Genomic DNA, 25,374 nt, shown 5'->3' with positions numbered 1-25,374 from the left:
AAATTAGTAAAGGCTTTTCATGTCGACTAAGAAGTAGGGTTTTAGAAGTCTCATCTCTTACATATTGTTGTGTATATACTCTTTTCTATTCTTACCTGCCTCTCTGCCTCTTTTAATCTCCGTAGTTTTTTTGTTGTTTTTCTTCGCGAAAGGGTGTTCAGTGATTAGACAGAAACATGCATCAATCTCTCAATCGGTATTTTTGTATCTGTAAATCGAATTTGGTTTATGTCTAAAGATCTTTAGGTGGGAATATTTTTCCTTTTTGAAATCTGTTTTATTGTTGATGATGGTGAGGGTGATGAACAAAATTAATCGGATGTCCCAATGATAAAAGAAAATATGATTAATAACCAGCTACTTTTGACTCATCATCAATCAATTCTCTTTGTTTTGTATTGTGTTGTTTTGTTTTGATGATTGGATTTTATTTTCGGTTTTTGGCCAGTGATGCAATCAAAATATTTGCTAGTCTTGATGAAGAAATTCATTTGATGATTCTTTTACCACCAAGATATCTGAGGCCTTGTTAGTTTGTATTACTTTATATAGTGCCAGATCATACATAACACCTAATTGCTGTGGACAATGTACGATGACTGTCATTGAACTCTGAGCTAAGACTTTGCATTAGAAATTTGAAAGTGTTTGAATATGACTCATTTAATATGAGATGCCCTAACAAATAAATTAGAGGTATATGACTTAATGTTCCATGTTTAACTTAAGAAAATAACCTCATCTAGGTGCAACGCACGTTTTGAGCAACTTGAAACATATTGGGAACTGAACATCCACAAGCGACACGTTTTGTAATTTTAGTACCACAAGTGTTCCGCATGAGGTAATCTGCTAGGCTCACGCAAACCACGTTTGACTGCAGTTATAATCCAAAATTCTACATCTACATCGCTGCATTGTTGATCTGACTTGAAATGCAAGCTTTCTAAGACTTGAGCCGTGCTTGAAAGCAAAGACCTGTCCACAAACCGACTCTGCATTTGAAATCAAATCAACTGTGTATATTGTAAACCAAAGTTTTTTTTCCAACATATTGTAAACCAAAGTTAGAAAATATCTTTTGATAAAGAGTATATATACATTAAAAACATCAATAATAATTGACTTCGACCGCACCAAATTAATAGTAACAAAAATCTTTATATATATATTTTTATATTTACTGTCAAACAAATATTTATATATATTTTTTGGGTCAAAATATATATCTATATATTTATGTTTTGTTTTATTTAAAAATACACCGTTTCACGCGGATTTTTGATTTGACCAATAATTTTATTATATTATTTCACCCAATGGATTCTTTTTTTCGAACCAAACAATTTTGAAAATACATAAATTATATTTTTTTTGCTACCTTATACAACTTTACTTAAAACACCGAATAATCTTTTCAGCAATCTGTTTTATAAAGTACGCTTTTTATATTTCTGTATTATATATATGGTAAACAATATTTGAATATGGGCTTAAAATATTCAGCAATCAATTTTATAAGAAAAACTGTTTATATCATATCGTATCCTACTATATATTAATTGAGAAGTCACTAAAATAACTTTTGCTTAGGTGTCACTCATATAAATAATTTGAGAAAATTGTTATGATTTGATTGGTTGATGACTTTTAATTTTTATTTATTTTAATTATTTTCAAAAAAGAAAGTATAAAACTAATTAATGTTAGTTGCCAATAACCCAATAATATGCATATTGAATTAAATTAACTAATTAAAAGGTTGATAAGAAATCATGATAATCAATTAGTTAACTTAAAAAAACTTATAATTTGATTTGTTGATTATCAAACAAAATAATTTAAGGAATGAAAATTATACTATAAAATTTACTATTAAACACATCTAATAATATATTCTGGCAATAAAAAAGGTAAATATTAAAAAAAAAATTGATTTAAAAACAGAGTAAATTTAAAGAAAAGTAATCAAACATTTTACATATTTCAACATTAGAAAAAAAATCATCTTATCATTTTTTTTTCAAAACAAAATACAAATTTGATATAATAAAAATAAAAATATTAATGTATTTTAAGAATTTACAGTTATAAAAATGAGAAGTCACTTTAGTGATTTAAGCTTATGTGTCAATAATAGAGAGTGTTTAAGAAAAAAATTATATAATTTGATTAGTTGAGTGATATTCAATTTTTAATTATTTTAATTAGATCTAAAAATAAAAATTAAGTTTAAAAATAATTTATATCAATTACCAAATAGTCTGAATAATATTAAAAATAATAATTTATGGCAATTAATTGTCAAAATTATATAAAGTGTACTAATGTTTTATTAATTATTTCTATATTTATATACTACATATAATAATTAGTAGAATATAATTTATTGAAATCGATATAGTAATTTCATATTCTTAAATAAAACATTATATTCATATATAAATAATTGTAATAATTATTAATATCTTATAATTTCCATATATGTCTTATAAGTCATTTATAAAAAAAATTTAAAACATTTATAAAATTATTTATCATGGTTTACAAAATTATTTTATCTTAATTTAGAATTATTTTATCTTAATTTTAAATTATTTATATTACTTTATAAAATATTTATGAAAAAACTAAAAATTCTCCAATAGGTGAAACGAGGAGTCACTTAATTGAGTTTTGCTTACATGACGATCATTTTGCGAAGTCTTAAAAAATTGTTATAATTTGTTTGGTCGATAATTTTTAATTTTATTTATTTTAATTTAGATTCAAAGCAAAAATAAATCTTGAAACAATTAATATCACTTGCCAAATAATTAAGTTATATTACAAATAATGATTTATAGTAACTAATTTTTGAAATTATATAGAAAATAATAATGTTTGATCAGTTCTTTTTTTATATTTATAAACTACATAATATAATGAACATAAATTTTTATAATTTAAATTATTTAAATTAGATCTTAAATAAAAAGTAAATCTAAAGCTAATTATTATTCACTTGCCAAATAACCTAAATGATATTACAAATACTTCTCATATTCCTATTATCATATTATTATCAAAAATTATAGAAAATATAAATCTAAAGCTAACTATTATCATATTCCTATAACAATATAGTAGTATCTATAATAATTATTAATCTCTTATAATGTATATATATGCGTTATAAATAATTAGGCTTTAAAGATTGGACGGGTTATATTTAACAAAACATGTGAGAATTTTAATTTAAAAAATATTTTGTATTTAGTCAAATAATATACTGAATAAGTTAATGTTATGATTAAAAATATTTCTAAGATGGATTTTTGGCTCATTGATTGTATGGTTTCTATTCTTATTTAAAGAAATAAATAAATATTTAGCAAAAAATATGTACAACATCTAGAAAAACATTAGAAAAAAATTAATAAAAATTATCTAAATGATGACGAGAAAAACAAGAAAAGCCCGAAGAAGATGCATATGTGTTGGAGAAGTTAATGCGATAGTTACATATATAATTTCATAAGCATTTGCTATTACTAAATATTCATCAATTATTTTTACATCAAATTTATAGAAACTTTACGACTAATTTTCAAACTATCTGAAGTTAAAATTTATACTTTAATGTTTCTATTATTATTCAAAATTATGATATTGTATACATAATATATATTTTCATACAATACTTATATCCGTGAATTCGCGGACAACCACCTAGTTTTATATTATATATGGTAAAAAATATTTGAAATATGAGATTAAAATATTCTAAGCCCAGCTCTCCACATCATGCTGACATCCCAAAGTGATTGCATTCTTATCTATTAACCTTGTATTAAAGGAAAGAGAATCATAGGGATAACTTACTAGATATGAGGATAAAATCAGTTGGTAAAAGATAACAAAAAAGTCTATATAAGAAGCATTGCATGCCTCCCAACTGTCTGTGTGTCACCAACATAAAAACAACACTTGAATTTTTTTTTTTTTCTGGTATAGAAGAAAATGTCGACTCTCAAAAACACAACTCAAGTTAACGGCGATGCCTCATCATCCATCGTTCGAGCTACAATCGTCCAGGCCTCCACCGTCTATAACGATACTCCCAAAACTATAGGTTGTTCAATTTATGAATTCTTTCGATGTATAACGATATCATAGTTTCTGAATTCCCACTATGAAATGAGTACGTCTCAAACCAAAAAAGTCAAAATATATAAAAATGATTTTACTTGAGTTTGCAGAAAAGGCGGAGAAGTTAATTGCGGAGGCGGCAAGCAACGGGTCCGAGCTTGTGGTGTTCCCGGAGGGGTTTATCGGTGGATATCCTCGTGGATTTAGGTTTGGTATAGCGGTTGGTATTCACAACGAAGAAGGTCGTGATGACTTCCGCAAATATCATGCTTCTGCCATTCATGTTCCTGGTAACATAAACTCCCTTCACATGATTATACTTTTTTCTGTCAAAAAAACAATCATAAACATCCTTTCCAAAAAGAAAATAAACAATTTAATCCATTTGTACTGTAGAAAATAGGAAACCTAATCTGGTGAATATTCAGGAACTGTTAAAACATATTAAAATATTGTTTTCTTTGTGGTGATTCGTGAATATGAAGTATTCTTTTGACAAGTGACAACCTTTGTTTAGTGTATGTTTAAATTAATATTATCTTGGGATATATATACATGCACATCCATATCCATTACATGAGTGTTGGAATGAATTGGGTCACAACTAACTCTCTCTTTTTTGCACATTTATTTGGTTTGGTGATGAATCTACAACAAACAAACAGGGCCTGAAGTAGATAAACTGGCGGAACTAGCTAGGAAAAACAATGTGTACTTGGTAATGGGGGCTATAGAGAAGGATGGCTATACACTCTACTGCACAGCCCTTTTCTTCAATTCTGAGGGTCGATTCTTGGGTAAGCACCGTAAGGTCATGCCAACAAGTCTCGAACGTTGCATATGGGGTTTTGGGGACGGATCAACCATCCCTGTTTACGACACACCCATTGGCAAACTCGGTGCTGCTATTTGCTGGGAAAATAGAATGCCCCTCTACAGAACTGCCCTGTACGGAAAGGGTTAGTCCTAGGTGTCCTCGATCGCTATTAATTAGAATTGTATTCACAGCTTCAAGATTATAACTTTTTAATGCTATAACAATTTGGATTCTGGCTGCATGCAGGAGTTGAATTATATTGTGCACCTACTGCCGATGGTTCCAAGGAATGGCAATCGTCGATGATGCACATTGCCATGGAGGGTGGATGTTTCGTATTGTCGGCTTGCCAGTTCTGCCAGCGTAAAGATTTCCCTGCGCATGTTGATCACCTTTTTACCGACTGGTACGATGACCAACACGATGAAGCCATTGTCTCCCAAGGTGGTAGTGTCATTATTTCACCATTGGGAAAGGTTCTCGCTGGACCAAACTTTGAATCAGAGGGTCTCATCACAGCTGATCTTGGTATATTACACACTTATTTGTTATTCATCATAAGCTTTAGTAAATAAAAACTTTCTTGCTTAATAATATCTATATAACACTCTTATCTAGATCTTGGTGATATAGCAAGAGCCAAGTTATACTTTGATGTGGTGGGACATTACTCTAAGCCAGATGTTTTTAACTTGACCGTAAATGAGCACCCAAAGAAACCAGTTACATTCGTTTCGAAGACGGTGAAAGCTGAGGATGACTCAGAGTTTAAGGAGAAATAATGGAGATTTGAAGGTCGTCAGTTTATCCTATTCTCAACTACTGGAGTTCATGCCATGCCAGTCTTATGTTATTGTCTTATGTTATTGCCAGTTCAAAATATCCTTTTAGAACTCACAGTTAAGTTTGTTTATTTTATGTTTCAATAATGTAAGAGAACCAGTTGCATGTGGAAACCAATTTGTTCTCTTCTCTTGTACTTGAATATTATGCAATGAATTTTAAGTCTAGTAGTATTTTCTATAAGATAAATAAAAGAATGTGTTTTGGCTCTTTAAATTTGATGAGTCGGCCGTCAAAAAATACTATTATTCTTTTTGAAGCGATCTAAAAAATTATTTAGGCAAAACGGATTCCAGAAATCTGGATATTCGAATTGTGTCAGGTCCTACCATGCTTATTGCTAAAAAACAGTATTACATTTCAAAATAAAACTGTTGAAAGGTGATTAAGTTTATAAATTAATGAGATTAAGTTACAACCGCAACAAAAAAATATTTCTGAGATTTATTTATAGTTAATTTACGAATTTGTTTTTAATTAATTATAGAAAATAATTGTGTATGAATCGATAATGCAGTTATATCTTCTATTTTTATTCTATTTTTAATTTGTTTTAGTTTTCATTTCAATTATCAAATTTTTTGAATATAATATATTTAGAAGAAATGGCGTTCTTCACTGCGTTGTTTATTTTTAGGAATATCTCTATTTTTTTAAAAAATGAAATTCTTTATCCTCAATTTTTACTTATTTTGACAGTACGTTAAATAAAATATTGTTTCTGAGAATTTGCAATACTAAAATATTTACAAAACTTCAGCAAATACGTTCTTCGTACGTTGGTGACACGCAGAAAGTTCAGAGGCAATACTCGTATAGATTATTTGTGATCTTTATCTTATATCACTACGATATGTAAGAAGAGAGAAAGATTTGGAACTCTTCACCTGATAGAGTCATCCTGCCTGGAATTTTTATGACCATATAAATACCTTGTTATTAGATATTACAAAAATTTCAGCAAATAGATTTATAAAATTAATTGTTTACAAAAAGTTGTTCAACAAATTTTTTAAAATTTTTTCTTAAAAAAATTGATTACTATGCGTTGACAAAAAAAATTGATTACTATGCAATATTTTACACAAAACCTGTTATGTATAAAATTTATTATATTAGGTAAGGTGTTAGTATTTCTAAAATTGTTCGGTACAAAGAAAAAGAAAAATGAATGTGATAACGGAAAGAAAATGATGTTAGTAGGATGTAGGTGCAAGCTCAACAACAGTCAGTAGCACATCTGTCGCCTGACCCTGAGAAAATGAAGTTGGAGACATTTGTTTTGTCGGTTTCTCATGGTTTGCTGCAAGCCTGCAACCGCAGGCAACATGTAATGAGTTCAAGGATTTAATTCCAGAATAAATTGCGGATCAGAGTAGTGTTCAAAACAGACCGACCCACAAGTAAAACTGATCCAGAAATAAATCTAGTAATTAAATAATCCGGCTACTTCAGGGGAAAATTAGGAGGATGAACCGTGCATTAGGATATATTACAATAAACTGTGCAATGAATTGAGTTTGGAATATAAAACCCAGGGGAACATATAGAAGTTGGCTTTCAAGAGAGCAACATCAAAACTTTAATAATTATTAGATCTCGATTCATATGGTACTACCGGATTAGACTTGATTCAATAATCTGGTTCATATTTTTTAAATATTGAAATTCAGAAATAAAGTTAGTAAAAATGATATATAACTAAAATATAAATAGATATCAAATATAAAACATTATACATATAGATTACTTTTTGTTCATATGATTACTTTATATATTTTTGATAGTTTTAATTATTTTTGTAAAATTCAGTTATTTTGAAATCTAATCTGGCTACTTAACCGGTTTATGGTCGAACCAAGTATTAGTTCCAATCCGGATACTTTGTTTCATGGCTGAACCTAGTCCAAGCACTGGTCCGATTTTAAAAAGACTGATAATAACTAATGACCACCAAACCACATGCCAAACTAATTAATAAACCATGAAAAACTTAAGATAGTCCACCTAATTGATTTTTTATTTTTTTTTTAAAAAGCTGAGTTTTCAAACCTTTGACCTTAATTTGGTCAATTTAAAACCTTTGACCTTGATTTGGTTCAATTTAAAACCTTAGACCATGTTTATCCCTGATCCTTAGTGGGATCCTTAGCCCAAAAAGGTGAATTAATTAAATGAAAAGAAAAGAAAAGGTAGATTATCGATCCTTAAAATGGGATTTGTGTGACCGATTTTAAGAGGGGTTATAGAGACACGTGTCAGGCTATGAGCCAAAGTTTTTTTTTTGTATTTTCTTTTTTTGTCTCACTTTCTTCTCTCCTCTCACTTTCTTCTCGTGTTCTCTGTCACAAAAGAACGAGAGAAGCGGTGAACGATCGAAACCCGCGACCGAGCCTCCACCACTGATCCTCCACCACCGATCCTCCGTCTTCGTTGTCGTCTGGTCGTCTTCTTCGTTAGAGAGGAAGGATCGAAACCCACCACTGATCGGAACCCACCACCAATCGAAACCCACCACCGATCGAACCCCACCACCAAGGACGACGACTCTCGCGCTCCACACGGTGTCTCCTCCGTCTGCTCTCGTCATCTCCTTCAGTAGAGGAATCGAAACCCACCACGATCGTTCGTCTTCCCTCGTTTCGATCCTCCGTCTTCTCTCGGTCCTGACGGTGTCTCCTTCGTCGCTTCTCGTCTTCGCCGGCAGAAGGACCATGCAAGATCACTCAGACGACGAGTGTCTGGGTCGTCACGGCGTCTCCGCCGTCGGTCTTTCAGCTCTGGCTCACGATCTCTTCAATTTGGAGATCACTTCCCAAGTAATAAACTATCTCACCTCATCTTTCTTTCCATTTCAGTAATCTTAAGTATCCACCGGCAGATAATTTATGTTGCGAACTTGGAATGTAGCTTGGCTCTGTATTTTAGCTAGATCATTTGATAGACTTGGCTCTGTATTTAGCTAGATGTTATAGTTATAAAGATAATTTAGGTAGATAATTTTATACACTTGGCTCTGTATTTTAGCTTATCTCATATCATTGTGTTGCTAATTCGACAGGGTTGAGGGCGATGTGAGCAGGTGCTTTGAGTCCCCACAGTCAACCACTTCTTGAGACTGTCGGTCAGTTTGCAAAACTTTACCCCAGTTTCATTTGTTTTCTTAATTTATGTCGTATGCATAGGTGTTAGGTTGATAAATGCTTGTTAGGTTGTGGTTAGTGCAATGCGTGTGATGAATGGTTCTGATGGTTGTGTTGAATGCTTGTTTTATTGTTTCATTTAGCTAATAAATAAGGTAGATACTTGTCTTCTCAACTCAATTCAAAGAGTTAAGCCATATCTAACACTTTCTTCTTCTCTTTTCATCTATTTAATCAGGTGCTTTCTCTCCTTCTTTTCTTCTCTTCTCAACTCAATGTTTAATCCTCTAATTTCAAGTTTCAGAATGTATGTTTCAAGTTTATGTGTGAAATGTTAAGTTTCAGAATGTATGTTCCGTATGAATGTATGTTTAAATGCTTGTTATATTTAAATGTTATATGTGAAATGTTAAGTGAAAATATTATGTGAATTGTGATGTCTGTCTTTTGCCTGTGCAGTTACGAGACAAAGAAGTCACAAGACGAGCAGTCACGAGAGTTTTGTATGCGATCGTTTTGTATGTTTGTGACAAGATGGGTTTATATGTTGGTCACGAGATGGTTTTGTCACAAGCACGTTTTGTATGTTTGAGTCGAGATCGTTTTGGTAATGCAAGTCTCTCTTACTCTATATAAACTCATTGAAGTCACAAGTTTTAAACACAACTCTCGAGCACTTCTTCTCTCTTGCTTCTTTCTCTCCTTCTCACCAAGTTACAATCAAAAATAACTTGATCACAAGGCTCATACACTCCTTTTCTCATTTTCTCATTATCTAATTGTCTTAAAAATACTTATCTTATTTTTAATCACAAACTCTTCATCTCGCAATCTCTCATTCTCTCCTTTTCCTTGATCACAAAACTTCTCTTAATCACAAACTCTTCAAATATCGTCAAAATATGATATCTGTTCAAACAAGAATTTGTGATAGACAAATGCATCAACAGCTCAAAGCGGACTTTGTTGAACATATATGGCGTAAATTTGAACGTGATGGAGACAACTACTAAGCTCGAATGTTTTTCCAAATTATTCTCGATTATTGTACTAGTCTTTATTTTTATGTTTTTTTAAAATAATTATGTTTTAAATGTTATCTTTTAATATGTTTGAATTAATAAATAAATTTTATCTTTAAATTTTTTTTTTTTTTTAAGAACCCCTAATTAAGAAACTCCCATTGGACCGCTCCAAATGAGAGTTTCTTAACTATGATTCTTAACCCCACTTAACTACAATTAAAATATTAAATAATCACTAAGAAACACACTTAAGGATCAAGGGATAAACATGCTCTTAGACCTTGTAAATTTGTTTTTTACACGACTAAATCTTTAAGGAATATACAGAAAATAATCATAATTTTAACGCTAATGTACACAAAATAGAAACATAAATTTTGAAAAAAAGTTTGAAAAAAATGGTTTCGGGAAATGCAACAAAAATTGAGACGAACAAATCATTTATACTCTACTTCTATGTCTTGCAATCTTAAATTTCTTTCCCATGTAGAAGCAATAATGTTTCAAGTAATGCATAGCACAAAAATGGCCTTTTAAAATTATCCAGTGAGAGTCTTTCTTTGTCGATTGTTCTACCTTTCCTCCTCACAATACATAAGTTATTCATCCAAACATAAGCTCACACTCAGTCGATCCCCTCGGCAAACGCGCCAACTCCGTGATCATACGATATTTCTCTCCCAGTGTGGTATCCAGTTGTGTGCTGGCTAAGGGAGAAAACGTCGCAACCTTTAGACGCCTTGCATGTTTCAACACAAAACTTGCGAGTTCTCTCTCTACATTCCTTCCTCTGTAGTTTCTCCACTCAAAAGTCTCAAGAACCAACATCAGCGTTTCAGGGACAGTGCTTGGTTCCTCCCAATGAAGTGTACGATATCCACACACATTACCATGGGTCTGATTGCATTTGCGTAGTTATTAGACCATTCAAAGTTTAGACAAGAGAACCCTCAACGCTCTTCATAGTTTTTAAAAGGTTTTACTTACCTCGTTTAGCTTGAGAGAACGAAGTTTTGGGGAATGTTGGAGCAAAGACATTAGCAGATCACACTTTGTTTCACATGTGCAAAACTCCAAGTGTTCAAGCTGGTGGAAGATACTACCAGAAGGAAACTGAGGATGCGGTACGAAAAACATAAGCAAGCATAAACACTGTAAGTTTGATTCAATCACAAAAGAAATCTTACAATATTTATATTAATATTATAAAATGAGAATCTATAAATATTTGATAAACCATGTTTTTGAGAAATTCTCCTGTAATTATATTTAATTATGCCGTAAGAGATTCCAGTTGAGAGATCCCATAATGATGCCCTAATGGTGTTATCAAGGATATATTATCACCTCTGAGGATAGACACAACAAGAGGCGTTTGACTGAAGCAAGAGATCTGAGGATATCATCAGTGTTGCTACATGTAACCTCGACATGTGCTACCAAGATCTCAGGCAAGTACTCAATCATACACTCACAAGCATAGTCTAAAGTCTTGAAATACTTCAAAGAAGGCGTATTCATCACAAGCACAGAACCAGGTCTTCCATAATAGTCAAATTTTTGTAATGAAGGCACCGTAATAGAGAATCTCCTCACATTGTCATTTTCAGCTCGGTCCAAGTCCAATACTTGAAGAATAGGACAGCATGATAATAGCTTCTTCGGAGTTTCATCGTCTAAGTAAATAACCTCATCCAAGTGCAACGTTTTGAGCAATTTGAAACATACAGGGAACTGAACATCCACAAGCGACACGTTTTGTAGTTTTAGTGCCACAAGTGTTCCACATGTGTACAAGCTCTGAGGCAATCTGATAGGCTCCTCAATCGTATAACAGTTCTCGAAACTAAGCTCTCGCAGACCGCGTTTGACTGCAGTTATAATCCAAAATCCAACATCTACATCGCTGCATTGTTGATCTAACTTGAGGTGCAAGCTTTCTAAGACTAGAGCCGTGTTTAAAAGCAAAGATCTGTCCACGAACCGGACGAATCCCACGTGATCATCATTGTCGTATCTTTCGATGTAATTGAGTTAAGACACTAACTTCCATAGATTTAGCCACCGTTTTGACAAAAGACTAGTGGCTGGGACATCTTTTGTAGGAAGCAACGAGAGTATGTGCAGTAAGAAATCATTAGGCAGTAAACTGATTCTGTCCATATCCTCTTCCTATGATTTTAACCGAATAACTAATCGCTGTCAACACAGAGAGAACAAAACCCTAAGTCAGGTTAACCTGTTGCTTCTCGACAATGGCGAGAAGAGGAATCTGTCCCTACTGAAGAGACCTAGTTAGGTTTTTACCCTTGTTTTCTTTGTTCGATGAGTTCCTTTGAGTTATATGTATATATATATATATATATATATATATATATATATATATATATATAATTATTTATTTATTTTTCTATATAATAGATTCAGATGCAGATCTACTCAAATTCACCTCTATTTATTCTTCTAAAATAATATTCGTTTTTTTTAAATAGTATTTTTTTCTATTTTTCATCCCAAATACAGAGGAATACTATTTTCGAGTAATACATCAGAGTAAATTTCACATGTATTATAATATTCTATTTAGAGCAAAAAATATAGTAAATTAATTGGAGATGTGTAATAAAATCTGTAGAGTTTAATATGAAACCTAAAACCCAAAACTCCAAAAGAGATGACACTAGCAGTCTTGCAGACACTATTTGATGCAGATAGATTTTTAGTCAAAAGAACACGAGAAGATATATGACTTGTTGAGAAAGCATCCGAGCAGAGGGTTTGACCTTAGAGTGATCAGCATGAGCTATTCAGTTAAACACAAGCTCACAAGTGGATGAAGCCCTTCGTGAAAAAGATAACTCCTGAAGCATCTGCAGTTTCTCCTTGTAATCATCACCGGAACTAGCAGTGAAGCTCGCCTTCTTTAAGAAAACTGCGGTTTTCAAGATGTACGTCGAAAGTTGTTTCTCGTATTGTGTTCCTTCGTAATTTACCCACTCAAAATATTCAAGATTTGAGGAGAAACATCTTGGAACAGAGCCCGGTTGGTTCCAGTGACGAGTCCGTGGATTAATAACAGGATGACACTGATAAAACAAAAAGGTTGCAATGGATAAAACATCATCATTCATCAGATCACTGATCGATTTAATAATTAATTAAAAAGAAATAGAGAACAAGGAGATTAATAATAAAAACACACCTGGTTGATTTTGATAACCTTTAAGACAGGTGAATCTTGGAGCACACGCATAAATAGTAACAGCCACTCTGATTTGCATGTACATACCTCCAAATGTTTGAGTCTATGGAAGCAACACCCATCAGGATACACCACCTGCATGAAAATAATAGGTCGAGCAATGTAATACTCCGTTACTGAAAGAGAAGAATAACTGGTTAAGAGACAACTAAAAAAATTAATACTACCTCTGAAGCTGATAAACATAGACGAATATGCACGACTGAAGCAAGAGAATGCAGAAGCTTCTCAGGACGCTTGAGAATAACATCAACATTGGCTTTCAGCACTTGGTTGATGTTCATTGGCTCGCTAAATGAAAAGTTGCCTGAACGATCTACAATTTGCAAGGATTTCAAGGAAGGAGTATCTATCATAAGATTCACATCTCCTGTGGGTCGATAACCTTCGGAAATCAAAGATAATCTCTTCAAAGAAGGCACCATAATCTTAAGACTCAGCACATTGGTCTGATAGGCTTGTGTTTGCTGTAGGAACAATTCTTCAAGAACAGGACAACTAGGTAACATTCTAAGGAGAGAATTGGGGCTAGAGTAAGTCATATATATGAGGGATAAAGTTTTCAGAGATCTTAGGCAAACGTGATCAGGAACATCCAAAGTAGACTTTTCGAGTCTCAAGACCACAAGCGTTTCACAAGTGTATATACTTCTTAGACCAAGACCACGATAATCAACAAAGTTTACGAGTTTCAGCTCCTTTAGACCAAGTTTCACCGCGGTTCTGAGCCAAATCTCAACATCATCACGTGTGACATTGTGAGCTGATCTGAGAGACAGACTTTGAAGAACTTGACCTGCGGCTGCGTGTGACAGCAAAGATCTGTCCACAAACCGCCGAAAGTTTCCATAATGAGAGGCCCTTGAAGTACCCCCACGTAGAAAGTGAGTGTCATCAAACTCAAGTCTTGGTACCAGTATCCAGAGAGACTTCCAGCTTTTAGACAAAAACATAGTTCGCATTACATCTCTGGTCGGAAGAAAAGACAATATCTTCGATATGATTTCCTCAGGTAAGTGACTGATTCTGTCCATTAGCGCAATCTGGAAACCAGACACGCAGAAGACAAAAAGGGGTTCTATAGTTTCAGTACTCCCTGGCCTAAAGTAGCATCCAAAACCAAACCTACTCTTTATATATAAAAAGGAAAACCAAACAAAGCTATTAGAGTAAGATGATGGAACTCTGAATCATTGCAGCCAAAATAGCAATGCAATATTTTTCTTTTCAAGGGAATCTTGAGGATGGCGATGGTCTTATTGACATTATATAAACCCTAACGAATCTTGAGGAAGACGGCAATAACAATTCTTTTCCTTTCCTTTTTCTCATTAGATATTAAATTTTTTGTTTATGATTCCACAAAATATCTTAAACTAAAATTCGATAACCTTTTAAATATCTCAACCATTTTTAAAAAAGAAAATTATTTCAAATATTTTTATTTTATTTTATTATTTTAAGGTGTGGTATTAGAAGTTTAAATGAATCTAAAGAAATCTAAGTTTCAACTAAATTCTAGTTTTATTCAGTTATGTATTTCAACAATTCTTTGAAATTCGTGTGTTAATGGATTGAATATATTTAATCCTTCTTCTACAGTAATTCAAATTCTAGTGTTATTCAGTTTAGCAATTTTATGATTCTATTAAATATTTTTGGAAGTCAAGACTTCGGAACAAATGGTTGAAGAGAAAACACAAGCTCTAAGCGTGACCAAACATGCGAACTAACTAATTAGGAAGAGAAAACACAAGCTCTAAGCGTTTTTGACATTTATAAGATATGGGGTCAAACACAACCCAACTTTGACTATTCAGCGTAACTTCAGTTGAATGCAAGCTGACATGTCGGTGAACGCCTGAAGGATAAGGACAGCTCCTTGAGCATCTCAAGTTTCTTGTCGGAGTCAGTGGATGTAGAGGAGATAGTTACCTTCTTCAAACATCTTCCGCTTCTTAATATGAATGTAGCTACTTCGTTCTCTTCTTTACTTCCTTGATACCTTACCCATTCAAGAGTTTCTAGACTCGCTGACAGACATTCAGGAACTGAGCTCGGGTCATTCCAGCAGGGGCGTGGGGTAGCTATCTTATGGCACTGCGATAAATTTGATATTATAAGGACTGGAAAATACCCTGGTCACAGACAATGAATGAATATAGTTGGCGTGTGTTAATATATATAAGTACGTTTTGAAGTTTGAGATGCCGTAAATTAGGGGAATCATTGAGCAAGCGCATAAGTAGATTCAACCACTCTGTCTCACATGTGCAGATTTTCAAGCGTACAAGACGGTGGAAGACAGTACCAACAGAATATGCATCCTGCAATACCGCAGTTCCCTTCCCACACTTTTCATAACAATTGAACTTATGTAAATCATGAATTTGTTGTCCATGATAATGATATTGATTTTGTGCTATAACATTATTACGTAACTATATTAAAGTCTGATACAAATACTCTAAGACAGAGAGTACTACTGTATATTTATCCATATTTAATTACGCATGTTAACATTTATTTGTAATTTTGTATCCAAAACTTGTAATCAGTTATAAACTTGAGACTTAAATACGTAAGTAAATGTTTATAATTTATTATTCACATCTTTAATAAAGAAAATTTAATACATGCATGTGTCTGTCTTGTTAAGTTTCTTTCTGGTTTCTTCGAGTCTAACTCACAACATGTATATTTGAGATCGAGTGGAAGGGATTAGAGATAGCTACTAGCTAGTCATCGACTCATGGATCTAGTAAATCATAATTCTAAAGTATGAATGCTCCCATTCAAGTGAACAATATCAGAACGCGAAAAAAAACTTAATAGGCTCAAATAAATTTATCCATTTAACCAAAAAAAAAGTGAGAAATCATCTTTATATATATAGTCTATAGGGAAACAATTTTTTTTTATCAATCTACTTGTATGTCTCCTTTAAACATTTTATCAAACGGTGGTCCCAAAAAATGTCCCTAACTGTAGGAGTCCCACGACCGAAATCAAGCTGACATATTGAAGAACTCCTTGGTGACACTGATAATTCCATTAGCATCTCAAGCTTCTCTGTAGGATCAGTAGATTTAGGATAGAAAGTTGCATTCTTCAAACAAGCAGAATTTCTTATGATGAATTGCGCGACTTTGATCTCTTCTTCTCTTCCTTCGTATTGTGACCATTCAAAAGCTTCGAGACTTGACAATAAACAGCTAGGAACATCAGTTGGTTCGTTCCAGCACGGCCGTCGATTCATAGCCTCAGGTGGATGGACCTGACATTCACAAGGATCCATACTGAATATATATAAAAATAAAATAAATGAATATCTGAATCAAATTAGGTTAAGAAGAAAATTTACTTGTTCTAGTTTGAGGAATCTTAGTTTGGGGGAATCTTTGAGAAGAGGCATAAGTAGATTCAAACATTCCGGTTCAAAAATACACAGAGTCAAATCTACAAGCCGGTTGAATAATATTCCTTCAGGATACGCTGCATCATACGCATCCTACATAAGATATGCATGTTTAGTGAGAATGATATATATAGTCTTTTAAAACAGTACATAAAATAAAGATTACCTTTGAGGTCATTACACACAGTCTAAGTTGCTGGAGTGAAGTAAGAGAAGAAAGAATCTTTTCAGTACGATTACAAGTAACACACACATTTGCCGTTTCAATCTTAGGCATATTATGCTCAATGCCACAAAATACTTCCGTATTTTCAAGAATCCTCATGATCTCCAAAGAAGGAGCATCTATCAAAATCCCGTCAGCATGGTTGTCCGATAAATTTATCACTGATAGAATCTTCAAAGAGGCCACTCTAACTACGAAAAGGCTTACATTGTCACCGAGGCATCGTTCCACGAATAAACTTTCAATAATAGGACAACCGGATAAAATCTTTGGGACTGATTCATTATTTGGGTACTTCACTGATTGAAGGCCCAAAATTTTGAGGGACGGGAAGGAAACCGTGGAAGACGAATCCATAAGAACTACATTGGTTAGCCCCAAACTCACAAGCATTGTACAACCTGTATACAAGCTAGTAGGAAGTATCACTGGATTGATAGTTTCAGCAGAACAAGTATCATCAATCTCAATATTCAGGAGACGGGCATGGCGTTTAATAGCGATTCTAACACAAACTCCAATATCTATAGCACCAGTGTTTTGACCAAGTAGGAAAGACAACACTTGTAGAACTGGAGCCTCGTGTAACAGCAAAGAACTGTAAACAAACCGCGAGAAGCTCCTGTCCTCACCATCTGGATAACTGTTATGATCATATTCAAGTGTTGGCACAAACGTGTAAAGATACTTCCATCGTTTCGATAAAACCATTGTGGTCACAACTTCTCTTGTTGGTAAATATGACAATATTTTCAAGAGCAACGCATCAGGCAACTCACTTATCCTATCCATATGATCTCGCTCCTCTTTGATTATCTTCAAAGTTTTCTTCCTTAATAGACACGAAAATATTAGGTATTAGCTTTCACTTTAAAACCTAAACCAAAATTTAAAAGGAAACTTCCAAAACTAATCAATTTTCTAAGGAATTCTCTGCCATATGTTTTGCTTTTAGTGATAACAAAGTAGTAAAACTGTTTATCTTTTTTGAGTTTCAAATCAATAGGTAATACGAAGATCAGAATAAAATTTCAAAATTAAGAACATACCTAATGCAGCAAAAGAACATATGATTCTTAGAAAATTTGGACAAAAGCTCTCTCAAGTTGCTAGTCAAACTCGTTGTTAACAAGACTATTTATAATTTTTAAAAAAGTAAGAAACTCTTTTCCTAACACACTTAGGATTTGTACAAGCTTTCACTTTAACACACTTACTATTTTAATACATTTTTATTTTCCAAGTGTTCATCTATGTATGATGTATGTATTCATTAGGTTTAACTACACTGTGAAACACCAACTAATTTTCTGTTTAGTATCTAACCATAATTTAAGAGCCATCTGTATAATAATCAACAATGCCTAAGAACTCCAACAGAACCCCATTTTTCAGTTTTATTCACAAGCGTTTTACAGACTTATATATCAAGCTCCTCGGAAGTATATATAGCTAGAGTTTCAGTATAAGAAGTATCAATCTCGATATTTATCTCACGCACACAACGATTTAACAGCAGGTGCAACACATGCACCAAGATCTATAGCACCAGAGCGTTGTAAAGAAAAACTGTAAAAGCGGAGCCTCGGGCAACAACAAAGAACTGTTAAGAAACCGCAAGAATCTCACCTTCCTGACACATATAACATCCAAAGAAACTGCCATTGTTTTGACACTTTTTTTTGTGTAGGCAGTAACGATAATATCTTTAAGAGCAGTGCATCAGGCAACTCACTTATCATCCTTACGAGCCAACCCCGTTACAATCAAACTTACTTGGCATCTACAGACACGAAAACATAAGAAACAGAGGATTTTGCTGTCAATTCAAATTAGTAAAGATCAGATGATTAGAAAAAACTTCAAATGTAAGAAAGCACTCCTAATCCTTACAATCCCAAAGCTATCAACTTCAACAAACTTCTCTATCCACACCATAAACCCCAAAGACTGAACATTAGGAGCAGTTGATTCGTAGACCAACAGTGGTCGGTTGATTTGGTGAATCTATTACTCGACCAACATGTGCGAACTAAATAATGTTTTCTTTGGTCAACTAAAGCTTTTATAGCTACTTTTACTCTCCAAAAATGGAGTAGAGGTTCCATACGAACGGTAAAAAAAGCCAAGACAGTAAAGAAACAGGTTGCTACAACAGCAAACCACATTTAAAAACATGATAGATAGGAGCAATCTTTGCACAAACACAACACAAAGCATGGAGAAGTCCTCTAAGCTCTAAGCGTTTTTTTTAACATTAATAAGATAAGGGATCTAACACAACCCAACTTTGTCCACTGAGCGCAAGTTCAGTCGAATACAAGCTGACATGTAGGTGAACGCCTGAAGGACAAGGACAACTCCCTGAGCATCTCAAGTTTCTTGTCCGAGTCACTGGACTTAGGGGTAATTATAGTTACTTTCTTCAAACAGCTTCCGGTTCTTAATATGATGCTGCTACTTCTTTCTCTTCTTTTCTCCCTCGATATCCTACCCATTCAAGAGTTTCAAGACTCGATGACAGACATTCAGGAACTGAGCTCGGGTCATTCCAGCTGGGGCGTGTGTCTTCAATCTTATGGCACTGCGATAAATTGACATTATAAGAACTGGAAAATAGACGTGTATGTGTGTGAGTATCTATATATTATATGTACCTTTTGAAGTTTGAGGAACCGTAGATTAGGGGAATCATTGAGCAAACGCATAAGTAGATTCAACCACTCTGTCTCACATGTGCATATTCTCAAATATACAAGACGGTGGAAGACAGAACCAAGAGAATATGCATCCTGCAATACAAAACATCTTTAAGAACAGGTGCAATGTGTTTGTGGCAAACAAGTTTGGTCACAAAAATATCCACTCTTTAATAATACCTGATTCTAAAAAGAGAAAAATCAGGGATGCTCAAGTTCAAAGAATTCAAAGGACAGCTTGTATATTACCTTTGAGTATGGTAAACATATAAAGAGACGCTTTGCTGAAGTGAAAGAAGTAAGAGTCACCCCTGGAGAACTATAAGCCGCGGAAACAGCTGCCGTAACAAGATTAGGCATATCATTCTCAATGACACAAAATCCAACCGGGTCAAAAAAAATGCCCAAGTACTCCAACGAAGGAGCATCTATCACAAATCCATCTTCACCTTCTGTAGATCTTCCTGCTGATTTATACAAAGATGCACTCTTGAGAGAAGGAACCTTAACTGTGAAAATGGTTACATTGTCATCCACACATTGGTCCACATCCAAATCTTCAAGAACATGACAACTGGACAAAAGCCTCCTGACAAATTCTTCACCTGGGTACTTGACAGATGCAAGGCTCAGAGTTTTAAGGGCCGGGAAAGAAGGCAAAGAGGAAACGTCCTTAAGAGTCACACTATTTAGTTTCAAAGAAACGAGTATTCTAGAGCCTGTATATAAACTCCTTGGAAGTATGACTGGAGTTGTACTCGAAGAACAATCGATCTCGATACTCATGTCACGCACACCGCACTTAACTGCAATTGCAACCCATACTCCAATATCATTAACAGCAAGAGACTTTTTGGGTAAGTTTGAAATGCAAAGTTTCTACCGGTGCCTCGTGCAGAATCAAAGACCTATCCACAAAGCGGGAAAACCTTCCAACATCATCAATATTCTGGTAGCTATCGTCGTATACAAGTTTTGGCACTGACTTCCAAAGAGGCTCCCATCGTTTTGACAAAACCATTGTGGCCACAACATCTTTGGCAGTAGGCACTTCTGACAGTATTCTCAACAGTAGTGCGTCAGGCAAATGACATATCCTATCAACAGGAGGCATCTTCCCCTTTCAAATCCAACACAGATTGCCGTATCAAAGCCCCATAATCCCCAAACCAGACACCAAAGCCTGAAAGCATTGGGGGGAAAAAAAAAAAGGAATGTGAAATTGTAAAGTGTGTTTTCCTCATAAACTAAACAGCAACAAAAAAGTCATAAGCAACGACACAACAAGGTCAAAGCAAAGCAAACCAAACCCTAGCGTAAGAATATAGTTTCGTAGTTCAAAGACAAATAATAACCGCTTCTCATACTCGCACACACTGAACACTTATAATCTCAAGAAAGCATATAAGTCAAAGAGAATTGTACAAACCAAAACTTTCTGTCGAACAGTTTCTGTTCACTAAAAAACCAAACTTGAAGTAATGAATTGCCGATTACCTTTATAGTCTATACGGTGATTCCTGGGAAATTATCAATTCAGGACGATGTGGGGACATAAAGTTGATTTATTGTATGATATCAAACTTCGGCCCATGAGACCAGTTGTGGCCTAAATGTTACTGGGCTATTGAGCATATAGGTCCATAACTTCAGATGGATATATATAATCTAAAATCATGTCGCTGAAGTAAATCCTATACCCGGTTGATGCTTTACTAATGCTGTCGTGACTAAATTCAAAGCATATTAACAATAACTAAACACTTTTTTTTTGAATGAATGTAAAATTTATTCAATCAAAACTTTAATTACATCAGGTGCTTCTGTGTTTCTTTGAATTTAAAGAATAAAAAAATCATGCCAAATAGAAGAAATTTATCCAGCTTCTCCTTGAGTTTCTTGTAATCCAAGCCAGGTGATCAGACCTTCTTCAAGATACTGCTGGCCCATTCCTTTTACTCCAAGCAATTTGAGTCTTATTGTCTTGTCTACAAACCTGGCCAAACAATAACTAAACACTGAATCATCATAACTTATGTTTGGTTTAGTTTTTGTTTTTTTTTTTTATTGGTCGTTTTCCCTTGGAGACAAAGCTTATGATTAAGTGTATAAGTATTGGCCAATTTAGCTTTTTCAATAGAACATACAAAAATAAATTGGAGTACTCTTGTTGTTCTCTGACAAATTCTTCTCAGATTAAACATATTAAGATGAATAATCAGAAGAAGATTACAGAATCAGAGAAAAAAAATAAACTCAAACACCTGATATTCAGCAGCAAAAGAAGTCATATATCCTGATATTCAACAGCAAAGAAGTCCTATGTCCTGCTTTAGGTTTTTTATTTAAAAAAATATGTACCGCAGTTCCCTTCCCACTCTTTTCATACAAAATGTAAAACATCGATCCCATGATGTAAATAAAAATGAACTTGTTGTCCCTGATATTGATAGTGATTTTGTGCTGTAATGACATTAAGTTTCTCTCTGGTTTCTTCGAGTCTAACTCACACCATGTACATTTGAGATCGAGTGGGAGGGATGGTCACAGACTCATGGATCTAGTGAATCATAATTCTAAAGCATGAATGCCCCCATCCAAGTGAACAATAGCAGGACGCGAAAAAAAAACTAAATAAGCTTTAAATAAATATATCCATTTAACAACAACAAAAAATGTGAGAAATCATCTATATTTAAGGGAAACTATTTTTTTATCAACATACTGGTGGCATGTCTGTCTTAAACGTTTCATCAAACGGTGATGATAAAAAATGTCCCAAGCTGTAGGAGCCGCACGACCGAAATCTAGCTGACATATTGAAGAACTCCTTGGTGACACTGATAATTCTATTAGCATCTCAAGCTTCTCTACAGGATCAGTAGATTTAGGATAGAAAGTTGCATTCTTCAAACAAGCAGAGTTTCTTATGATGAATTGCGCGACTTTGATCTCTTCTTCTCTTCCTTCGTATTGTGACCATTGAAAAGTTTCAAGACTTGACAATAAACAGCTAGGAACATGAGTAGGTTCGTTCCAGCACGGCCGTGGATTCACAGCCTCACGGAGATGGACCTGACATTCACAAGGATCCATAGTAAGTATAATCCGCTTCAGAATATTAAAAAAGGTTACGAGGAAATAAATTTACCTGTTCTAGTTTGAGGACTCTTAGTTTGGGGGAATCTTTGAGAAGACGCATAAGTAGATTCAACCATTCCGGTTCACATGTACACAGAGTCAATTCTACAAGCCGGTTAAATGCTATTCCTTCAGGATATGCATCCTACATAAGTTACATGAGTAAACAAAAGTTTAGTGGGAATGATAGGTCTTTTAAAAGAAAAAAACATTTAAAGGTTACCTTTGAGGTCATTAAACATAATCTAAGTTGCTGGAGTGATGTAAGAGAAGAAAGAATCTGTTCGGTACGATTACAAGTAACACACATACTTGCCGCATCAATATTAGGCATATTATGCTCAATACCACAAAATCCTTTCGTATTTACATTAATCCCCATGAGCTCCAAACAAGGAGCATCTATTAAAAACCCGTCAGCATGGATGTCCGATACTTTTTGTAACAACAGGATCTTCAAAGTGGGCACTCTAACTACGAAAAGGTTCACATTGTCACCGGGGCATCGGTTCACGAATAAATTTTCAAGAACAGGACAACCAGCTAAAATCTTGGGGACAGATTCATTATTTGGGTACTTCACTGATATAAGGACCAAAGTTCTGAGGGATGGGAAGGAAACCGTGGAAGACGGATCCATAAGAACCACACTGTTTAGCCTCAAACTCACAAGCATTGTACAACCTGTATACAAGCTAGTAGGAAGTACCACTGGATTGATAGTTTCAGTAGAACAAGTATCATCAATCTCAATATTCAGTTGACGGGCATGACGTTTAATAGCGGTTCTAACACAAACTCCAATATCTATAGCACCAGTGTTTTGACCAAGTAGTATAGACAGCCCTTTTAGAACTGGAGCCTCGTGTAACAGCAAAGAACTGTAAACAAACCGCGAGAAGCTCCTGTCCTCACCATCTGGATAACTCTTATGATCATATTCAAGTGTTTGCACAAACGTGTAAAGATACTTCCATCGTTTCGATAAAACCATTGTGGTCACAACTTCTCTTGTTGGTAAATATGACAATATTTTCAAGAGCAACGCATCAGGCAACTCACTTATCCTATCCATATGATCCCGCTCCTCTTTGATTATCTTCAAAGTTTTCTTCCTTGATAGACACGAAAATATTAGGTATTAGCTTTCACTTTAAAACCTAAACCGAATTTTTTAAAGAAAACTTCCAAACTAATCAATTTCGACGGAATTCTTCTAACATATGTTTAATTTGCTTTTAGTGATAAGCAGTAGTTAAACTGTTTTTTTTTCTTTTTGGAGTTTCAGATCAAAAGGTAATACGAAAATCAGAATAAAATTTCAAAATTAAGAAAATACCTAATGCAGCAAAAGAACATCGCCGGTGATTCTTTGAAAATTTGGAGAAAAGCGCTCTCAAGTTGCTAGTCGATCAAAACACGTGGTTTACAAGACTATTTATAATTTTTAAAAAGGTAAAAAAAAACTCTTTTTCCTATAACACACTTAGGATTTGTACAAGCAGAAGTCTGACCGTACTTTTTGCATCAACAGATAAGAAGAAATATGCATATCTGCGTTTCCTGAATTATCTAAGATAAAGCAAAATATAAACTCAAGTTTTACTACAGTAACATTTAAAAAGTTATTTAAAAACTTTATTAATTTTTTTGGCGTCTAAATTTTTGTATAAAATACTCCCTCCTTTTTTTTATATATGACGTTTTAGAAGAATTCTTTTATTCCAAATTATTTGACGTTTTCAATTTTCTATGTAAAATTTATTACTAATTAATGCTAGATGACCAATGATATTATAGTTTCTATTTTATTATTGGTTAAACTGTGGTTAGGTAAACAATTAATGATGTTTTTGTTTAGAAATTAAATATTTTTTAATCTATGTGCACAATCTTAAAACGTCATGTATAAAAAAACGGAGGGAGTATATGTCAAATCATATAGTGATACATGACAACTTCTCGAAGTTTGTGATGCAAACTCAATAAATAAATAAATAAAAGATTAAGTGAATTTATTGTATATTTTGAAATTTTCCAAAATAAAGTGACATAAATGAGTATAAAGAATAAAATGTTATTATTCAAAATTCAGAATCTGAAATAGAGAAAAAATATATGTCAAATAGTATGGTGATATACCCAAATTTTCAGAATTTGTGATGCGAGCTCAATGAATAGAAATAAATGAGTAAACTAATAATAGATTTTGGAAAAAAAATGTCCAAAAGGAAAGCGATACATGATATTTTCAGAAATTTGTTCAAAAAGAATTGTTTTATTGTATAAAATATAGAGAGCAAGAATCTGAATCCTAATTGAAAAGTCTAGTGTAAACCAAATACATCATGAATTTGAATTCTAGATATTAAGATATATGTTAACCGAATATTTGGACGACCAAAGATGTCTTTTAACAAAAAGAAGAAAATGTATTCTGTGAACTTATCAAACTTGATTGTAATGTGTATGTTGTTGAATACAGAAATATAAAGAAAAAAAAGATGAGAAATTGCGAAGGAGTGTTCAGCATGAACATCTTTCACTTTTCATCATAAAAATGTTTAGAAAACAAACCGAAGCATTGACGAGAACTTGTGATATTTCTTTGAAGAGGATTGTTTCAAATTCAAATGTTTAGCATAAGCCATAGTTAACGTTGAAATTCT

At 33.6% G+C, this 25,374-nt stretch overlaps 5 protein-coding genes, 1 long non-coding RNA gene, 2 other non-coding genes and 1 pseudogene across 8 annotated transcripts; 4 read left to right on the top strand and 5 right to left on the bottom strand.

Moving 5' to 3' along the window:
* The first annotated feature begins 292 nt into the window (after positions 1–292).
* On the top strand, positions 293–372 carry LOC117133196. Its single transcript, XR_004457032.1, has one exon. It is a non-coding gene; the product is annotated as a small nucleolar RNA R12 (small nucleolar RNA).
* A 70-nt stretch (positions 373–442) lies between these two features.
* LOC117133107 lies at positions 443–526 on the top strand. Its single transcript, XR_004456948.1, has one exon. It is a non-coding gene; the product is annotated as a small nucleolar RNA SNORD24 (small nucleolar RNA).
* Positions 527–3,898: 3,372 nt separating this feature from the next.
* On the top strand, positions 3,899–5,964 carry LOC103856931 (nitrilase 2). Its single transcript, XM_009134057.3, has 5 exons — positions 3,899–4,114; positions 4,242–4,421; positions 4,797–5,090; positions 5,195–5,476; positions 5,567–5,964. The coding sequence occupies exons 1-5, from the start codon at positions 4,003–4,005 to the stop codon at positions 5,728–5,730; spliced, it is 1,032 nt and encodes a 343-aa protein (XP_009132305.2). The 5' UTR covers positions 3,899–4,002; the 3' UTR covers positions 5,731–5,964.
* Positions 5,965–7,825: 1,861 nt separating this feature from the next.
* Positions 7,826–12,139, bottom strand: LOC103856930 (FBD-associated F-box protein At5g56370). The gene is given in 2 exon segments (XM_033288692.1): positions 7,826–7,879; positions 10,240–12,139. A coding segment is annotated over 1 exon segment (834 nt). The 5' UTR covers positions 12,123–12,139; the 3' UTR covers positions 7,826–7,879; positions 10,240–11,288.
* Positions 7,826–15,039, bottom strand: LOC103856929 (FBD-associated F-box protein At5g56380). The gene is made up of 4 exons (XM_009134054.3): positions 13,389–15,039; positions 13,162–13,296; positions 10,240–13,045; positions 7,826–7,879 (listed from the first exon to the last, which is right to left on the bottom strand). The coding sequence occupies exons 1-3, from the start codon at positions 14,253–14,255 to the stop codon at positions 12,767–12,769; spliced, it is 1,281 nt and encodes a 426-aa protein (XP_009132302.1). The 5' UTR covers positions 14,256–15,039; the 3' UTR covers positions 7,826–7,879; positions 10,240–12,766.
* LOC117132979 lies at positions 8,618–10,076 on the top strand. The gene is made up of 2 exons (XR_004456776.1): positions 8,618–8,915; positions 9,394–10,076. It is a non-coding gene; the product is annotated as an uncharacterized LOC117132979 (long non-coding RNA).
* A 9-nt stretch (positions 15,040–15,048) lies between the features above and the next one.
* Positions 15,049–17,576, bottom strand: LOC117132363 (probable FBD-associated F-box protein At1g32375). Its single transcript, XM_033286118.1, has 5 exons — positions 16,806–17,576; positions 16,586–16,732; positions 16,208–16,498; positions 15,513–15,575; positions 15,049–15,321 (listed from the first exon to the last, which is right to left on the bottom strand). The coding sequence occupies exons 1-5, from the start codon at positions 17,574–17,576 to the stop codon at positions 15,049–15,051; spliced, it is 1,545 nt and encodes a 514-aa protein (XP_033142009.1).
* A 1,428-nt stretch (positions 17,577–19,004) lies between these two features.
* LOC103856928 lies at positions 19,005–21,450 on the bottom strand (annotated as a pseudogene).
* Positions 21,440–23,780, bottom strand: LOC103857209 (probable FBD-associated F-box protein At1g32375). Its single transcript, XM_018657304.2, has 4 exons — positions 22,929–23,780; positions 22,716–22,850; positions 22,290–22,639; positions 21,440–21,560 (listed from the first exon to the last, which is right to left on the bottom strand). The coding sequence occupies exons 1-4, from the start codon at positions 23,778–23,780 to the stop codon at positions 21,440–21,442; spliced, it is 1,458 nt and encodes a 485-aa protein (XP_018512820.2).
* Between the last annotated feature and the right edge of the window lie 1,594 nt (positions 23,781–25,374).

This window comes from Brassica rapa, chromosome A03 (assembly GCF_000309985.2).
Source record: "Brassica rapa cultivar Chiifu-401-42 chromosome A03, CAAS_Brap_v3.01, whole genome shotgun sequence".
Taxonomy (NCBI): Eukaryota; Viridiplantae; Streptophyta; class Magnoliopsida; order Brassicales; family Brassicaceae; genus Brassica; species Brassica rapa.
This window is presented reverse-complemented; position numbering and strand designations above follow the sequence as displayed.

Excerpts from the sequence above, each read along its gene's own strand:
- LOC103857209 (XM_018657304.2), bottom strand. The coding sequence starts at position 23,780 with ATGGATAGGATAAGTGAGTTGCCTGATGCGTTGCTCTTGAAAATATTG. Across the intron at positions 22,851-22,928 it reads TATGTTTAATGACCTCAAAG|GATGCATATCCTGAAGGAAT; the intron begins GTAACCTTTAAA and ends TAACTTATGTAG. Across the intron at positions 21,561-22,289 it reads TTAAGACAGACATGCCACCA|GTTTGTAGACAAGACAATAA; the intron begins GTATGTTGATAA and ends TTGTTTGGCCAG.
- LOC103856931 (XM_009134057.3), top strand. The coding sequence starts at position 4,003 with ATGTCGACTCTCAAAAACACAACTCAAGTTAACGGCGATGCCTCATCA. Across the intron at positions 4,422-4,796 it reads TTCTGCCATTCATGTTCCTG|GGCCTGAAGTAGATAAACTG; the intron begins GTAACATAAACT and ends ACAAACAAACAG. Across the intron at positions 5,091-5,194 it reads AACTGCCCTGTACGGAAAGG|GAGTTGAATTATATTGTGCA; the intron begins GTTAGTCCTAGG and ends GGCTGCATGCAG.
- LOC117132363 (XM_033286118.1), bottom strand. The coding sequence starts at position 17,576 with ATGGTTTTATCGAAACGATGGAAGTATCTTTACACGTTTGTGCCAACA. Across the intron at positions 16,733-16,805 it reads TGTGTGTAATGACCTCAAAG|GATGCGTATGATGCAGCGTA; the intron begins GTAATCTTTATT and ends TATCTTATGTAG. Across the intron at positions 16,499-16,585 it reads GATTCCTCAAACTAGAACAA|GTCCATCCACCTGAGGCTAT; the intron begins GTAAATTTTCTT and ends TGTGAATGTCAG.
- LOC103856929 (XM_009134054.3), bottom strand. The coding sequence starts at position 14,255 with ATGGACAGAATCAGTCACTTACCTGAGGAAATCATATCGAAGATATTG. Across the intron at positions 13,297-13,388 it reads TATGTTTATCAGCTTCAGAG|GTGGTGTATCCTGATGGGTG; the intron begins GTAGTATTAATT and ends ATTTTCATGCAG. Across the intron at positions 13,046-13,161 it reads AGGTTATCAAAATCAACCAG|TGTCATCCTGTTATTAATCC; the intron begins GTGTGTTTTTAT and ends TTGTTTTATCAG.